Below are 6105 nucleotides of genomic sequence, written 5' to 3'. Positions count from 1 at the left end.
GCAGCTTGATGGAGCACTGCTCTCCTCTCTGGGCTCACGCACCTGCCTCACACCTTGCTCAGCTTGATGCCGTGGAAATCAAAGCCTTCAAACTTTGAGCATGTATTTTACAAAAAAAATTGGAATCTCCTGCGATTAAACGGAGTTCATGGGCCTAACACTTTCACATTGCATACACAGGTGAAAGCCATGTCTGACATCCCCAGTTGTGTCTTCTGCTGCCTCATTTCTGGTCTTCCACCCTCTGTTCTTTTCTCGCTTCCACCCTCTACCCCCACCCAGGTGTTCTGCAGAATCACTGCTCACCTCCACTCATTCATTGTACTTTTCTTTTCCACCTGTGGAACCAACTTACATAGTCTCTTCAATGTCAATCTTCCCTCCAGGTCTTCAAAACAGCTATTTAATAACCACCATCTCAGATGGTGGTTAATAGCTGTCTACGAAGTTTTCCCATCTCCCATCCAAAACCATGATCTTTTCTACCCCCATTAACCCGACCCAAGCCCACCTCTTTCCAAATTTCCTTTCTTTCTTCCTGAGACTTTGCTTTTGTATATGGTAATCTTGTCTACCCCCTGTGTCCTCCATTACCCCCTCCTTCTTCCCCACATCCCTTATTTCTCCTAGTCCATCTATTTTGTCCCTCAACCCTGCTGTTGATGTGTTTCCCACCTCTTCTTTTACTCTTCCTTTTGTTCTGTTACTTCCTGATCAATTCTCTATTCCACCTCCTCCACGAGCCTCGACTTTGTCTGCAAGAATAAATACTTATCACAAGATGATATCACTAACCTCCTTCCACCCTGTCCATGATACCTACACTCTGTCGTGCACTTCTGCTTTACATCCTCCCTCTTCCTTTTGTGCTGAGCCAAGGTATTTGAATGTGTCTTCATGTTTCAGCACCTCACCTCTTCTATCTACAATCTTGATTATTGACCCTCTCTGCTCCGGTCTTACTGCACACCACACCTCTGTCTTTCTCGCATTAATCCGCAATCACTGACTCCATATGCTCTCGTCATTCCAACACTCTTTTACTTTGACTCTGTAGTTATGACTAAGTCACCTGTGAACATGACCTCTATCTCCGATGGTGTCGCTCAGCACGTCCATCACCGTCACAAAAAGGAAGGGACTCAGTGCAGATCCTTGGTCGAGACCGACTTCTGCTCTAAAATGTTGCCAGTCCCTGTTCACTGTCTTTACCGCAGTGCTGGCTCCCATATACATTTCCATCCCGATTCTAACAGACCTCTCTGGTACACTCTTCTTCCTCAAACACCAATACACCACTTCTCTTGAGACCCTTGATCTAGATCTAAGAGCATCCACCAATTACTGGTGCTGGTAGATGGGTCCTCTGACTTAATATCCACAATAAATTAGGTAGTTATTCCACATATATAAACGTGAATTCCTAGAAGGGAGAATTTCTGGAGATATGGCGTGAAAAATAATTTGCCAAAGAAAAGGTTTGTATCACACTAAAAATAAAATGATGATATTTCTTAATTCAGGAATCGGGTCTACATTTACTAAAACGTATTTACATGGACAAAAAACAAGCTAATCATCATTTATTGGTTTAGGCCCTTATTCCTGGCTTTTGAAGCGGTGAGGATACAAAGATTTTGCATGTTTTGTACACATTTGGACTTGTTTTACAAATCCCTGTGCTAATGAATTATATCCTGTGCTCAATATCAAAACGAATGAAAATGCAAAGCTTTCATTCTGACCGACTGTTTCTTCCTATTTCCTTCCCTTAGTATTTTTATTCAATAAAGGACATTTCCATTGGTGGGGAGTGTGTCTGTAATGGACACGCTACTTCCTGCCCGTGGAACAACATACTAAAGGTTTGCTTATAATTTCAAAAAATACCATCCTCATCGTGATTGGTATTCTCTTGTTCTATTTTGCTCAATTTCAGTTGGATGCTCTACAGGAAGAGGAAGAGTAGTTGAGTAATGAGAGGAATGGTGCTGTGCTGTAAGAGGCCATCTATTAATAACATTTGCAAGGAAGGGAGAGGGGTTGGGTTTGGCTAAACTTGGAGATAAAAGATTGAAATAGGTAATAGAAGTGAACTTCCCTCTCCTCTCTCTCTCTTCCTCCTCACACCTCTCTCTCCCTTGCCCTCTCTCCCCTCACAACTCACTCTCTCTCCCCCTCACACACCTCTCTCTCTCCCTCCTCACACCTCTCTCCCTCTTTCCCCCGAACACCTCTCTCCCTCTTTCCCCCTAACACCTCTCTCCCTCTTTCCCCTCACACCTCTCTCACCTCACACCTCTCTCTCCTCACACCACTCCCTCCCTCTCTCACCTCACACACCTCTCTCTCACCTCAAACCGCTCTTCCCTCCTCACACCGCTCTCCCTCCTCACACCGCTCTCCCTCTCTCTCCCCTCACACCTCTCTCTCCCCTCACACCTCTCTCTCCCTCTCTCACCTCACACTGCTCTTCCTCTCTCTCTCCCTCCCTCTCTCACCTCACACATCTCTCTCCCTCCCTCTCTCACCTCACACATCTCTCTCCCGTCTCCCTCCCTCTTCCTCTCTCGCCCTTCTGGCCGGTTGTGTACTTGTGTTGGGCGTGGCAAGATGGCGGTTGTGCATGTGTGGTGAGGTGCGAGCTGCTCCGACTTTCGATCTTTCTACCCTCCCCCTTTTTTGGTCGTTGTTCTCACCTTTCCTTTCCATTTTTGTTTATTTTCACATTGTGTATTCTCTGTCTCCCTCCACCACTCCATTTTCATCAAACCCGGTACCACAACCTTCGTCCTCCCTGCTCCTTTTTCCTCCCCCACCTGCCAGTTCCACGCCCGTTCCCATCTTCCCTTCCTCCGACCGTCCCTCCTGCTCCTCCTCACCCCACGTGGTCCCCTCACCTCCTCCCCGCCTCCATTGCACCCTCGCTTGTGTTGCTATCTCTCTTTTTATTTTTTTCCACTTTCGTTTCTTCCCCTGAGATACAGAGAGAGAGCCCACGCCTTTCGGTGATATCGAGGTGTGAGTCCATCGGCACTCTGACGGGGTCGGGCTGTCGCGATTCCTCGCCCTTTTCCTCATTGAGAGGTGTGTTTCCTCATGATAGTTTCGCTCGTGCTGGTGTATGCCGAGTAGCGCTTTTCCCTTTTTTCCTCACTTGAACAGAAAGCTGTACCTCCTCTCCCTCCACCCTCCCCAAATCCATCTCGGCTTAGGCCGAGGATTTTTCGATCGTCGTAATGTCGGCACGTTCCCGCTACGCTGCCTTTGAGGCCTTGACGCGGAAACATGGCGTGGTTTGCGTTCCCCCTACCGAGTTCACCGTGGAAGACATCGTCATTGCGGTGGGTAACATAATCGGACTCGAGAAAATCCGTGCAGCTTCACGGATGAACAAACGTGTGGTTATATTCGTGGCTGAAGAGCAGCTGGTACATGAAATTGTGGCGACCGGTTTGTCTACCGAGAATGGACATTTTGGCCTGGTCTCCCCACTGGACACCCCAGCCGTGAAAGTCTTGATATCAAATTGTCCCCCATTCCTGAAAAATGATTTAATTTTAAAAGAGCTTTCTCGGTATGGTACAGTGGTGTCGGAGATCACGACGTTATCTCTGGGGTGTCGGAGATCACGACGTTATCTCTGGGGTGTCGGAGATCACGACGTTATCTCTGGGGTGTCGGAGATCACGACGTTATCTCTGGGGTGTCGGAGATCACGACGTTATCTCTGGGGTGTCGGAGATCACGATGTTATCTCTGGGGTGTCGAGATCACGATGTTATCTCTGGGGTGTCGGAGATCACGACTATCTCTGGGGTGTCGGAGATCACGACGTTATCTCTGGGGTGTCGGAGATCACGATGTTATCTCTGGGGTGTCGGAGTTCACGACGTTATCTCTGGGGTGTCGGAGTTCACGACGTTATCTCTGGGGTGTCGGAGATCACGATGTTATCTCTGGGGTGTCGGAGATCACGACGTTATCTCTGGGGTGTCGGAGATCACGATGTTATCTCTGGGGTGTCGGAGATCACGACGTTATCTCTGGGGTGTCGGAGATCACGATGTTATCTCTGGGGTGTCGGAGATCACGATGTTATCTCTGGGGTGTCGGAGATCACGACGTTATCTCTGGGGTGTCGGAGATCACGACGTTATCTCTGGGGTGTCGGAGATCACGACGTTATCTCTGGGGTGTCGGAGATCACGATGTTATCTCTGGGGTGTCGGAGATCACGATGTTATCTCTGGGGTGTCGGAGATCACGATGTTATCTCTGGGGTGTCGGAGATCACGATGTTATCTCTGGGGTGTCGAAGATCACGATGTTATCTCTGGGGTGTCGGAGATCACGATGTTATCTCTGGGGTGTCGGAGATCACGATGTTATCTCTGGGGTGTCGGAGATCACGATGTTATCTCTGGGTGTCGGAGATCACGATGTTATCTCTGGGGTGTCGGAGATCACGATGTTATCTCTGGGGTTTCGGAGATCACGATGTTATCTCTGGGGTGTCGCAACGAGCAGGCTAAACACCTCATGTCCTTCCGGCGGCAGGCGTACATTGTGTTTCCTGCATCCAATGTGGACAAGGTGCTCAACGCGGTATTTACGTTTCGTGTGGATAATCACGAGTACCAGGTATATGCGTCCACGGAAACGTTAAAATGTTTCGGCTGTGGGAACTTTGGGCATCTAAAACGGTTTTGGCAACAAATTGCCCCACAGTGGCTGAGCAGACAACACCCCCTGATATTGTGACAGAAAACGTACCATCGACATCGTAAACCTCCGAAAATGGTAACGTTTGGGATGGTTTTACACTCGTCTCCTCTTTAAGAAAGAGGGAAACACCTCGGAATGTCCCTCCTCCCCGGAAGGAAAAGAAGGTGGTGTTAGACTCCGATGCATTGGACTCAATACCACCTGATAAAACATCGATGAGTAATCGACATGAAGTATTGCTAAATGTGAATGCAGATCCTCTGCCTGCTGTCGATATGGACCCTCAGCCTAATGTGGAGGAGTTGCATGCACTACCTCCAGATGAGGTTGGAGTTCAAACTACGTTAAATCCTTGTGCGGATTATGACAAGTCGGGTCGAGACTCGACTGGGGGGCAAAAAGAGCAAAATTCGACCCCTCAGTGTTCCAACACACCTGATGGCGATCTTTCAAATCAAATAGTCGTTGTACCGGCCAATTTAGAAAATGTACCTGAGCACAAAGATTGTCCCGAGGAAGAACCTCAAATTGTGCAACAGGTTGCAGAATCGCCCCTCCCCCCACATTACCCGAGGTTCTGGTGGAACCTCCTCCTCAACCTGGTCCTACAGAAACAGGGCAGGATGACACCTGCATACCACAGAGTATTCTCCCCCTCTCTCTCTCCCCTCCTCTCTCTCTCTCTCCCTCTCTCCCTCTCTCCCTCTCTCTCTGCCTCTCTCCCCTCACACCTCTCTTACGCTTGTCCTCTCTCCCCTCACACACCTCTCTCTCCCCCTCTCCCTCTCTCTCCTCACGCACCTCTCTCCCCCTCGCCCCTCTCCCTCTCTCCCCTCACACCTCTCTCCTCCTCTTCCTCTCTCCCCTCACACCTCTCCCGCACTCCCCTCACCCCTCTCTCTCCCTTGCCTCCTCTCTCCCCTCACAACTCTCTCTCTCCCTCTCCCTCTTCCTCTCTCCCCCTCATGCCCCTCTCTCCCTCTCCCCTCTTTCTCTTTCCACCCCCTTCTTTGCTCTCCCCATCATCCTTCCCTCCCCCAAATATCCTCTCTCCCCTCCCCTCCTCTCTCCATGCTAGGGAAGGGAAGGGAAGGCAGCAGCTTTCTACACATAAAACAAAGCATATTCTATATCACAATTAAATAAGACCAGACTTTTTTTAGTACATGCAATATGGGAAATATAGTGCCTTCAGAAGTTTTTTCTCATTGCCTGTCATCTTTGATTTCTTCTTTTCTGATTGCCTCTCACCTCTCATCTTCATCCTCTCATCATCATTTTGATTACACCTGATCTAATAAATGACATCTCATTTTTTTTCTCATTGAATTTCAGATTCTTATATTTCTCTCAACTTGACTTCTGTTTATTTTTGTC

General features: G+C 48.6%; 1 protein-coding gene across 3 annotated transcripts in view; it reads left to right on the top strand.

Moving 5' to 3' along the window:
- LOC137436665 (laminin subunit alpha-1-like) overlaps positions 1 to 6105 on the top strand; it is a 296063-nt gene that overhangs the window by 36691 nt on the left and 253267 nt on the right. For all 3 annotated transcript variants that reach the window (XR_013624965.1, XM_078786676.1, XM_078786677.1), the window contains exon 6: positions 1776 to 1865. Coding sequence is in view for 2 of the 3 variants with exons in the window: in XM_078786676.1 (XP_078642802.1) it covers positions 1776 to 1865 (90 nt within the window). In the remaining variant the exon portion in view is untranslated. The remainder of the gene's footprint in view (positions 1 to 1775; positions 1866 to 6105) is intronic.

The sequence above is a fragment of the Myxine glutinosa genome, chromosome 11 (assembly GCF_964187855.1).
Source record: "Myxine glutinosa chromosome 11, kmMyxGlut1.1, whole genome shotgun sequence".
Lineage (NCBI taxonomy): Eukaryota > Metazoa > Chordata > Myxini > Myxiniformes > Myxinidae > Myxine > Myxine glutinosa.
The sequence above is the reverse complement of the archived record's forward strand: the minus strand, read 5'-3'. Positions and strand labels throughout refer to the sequence as shown.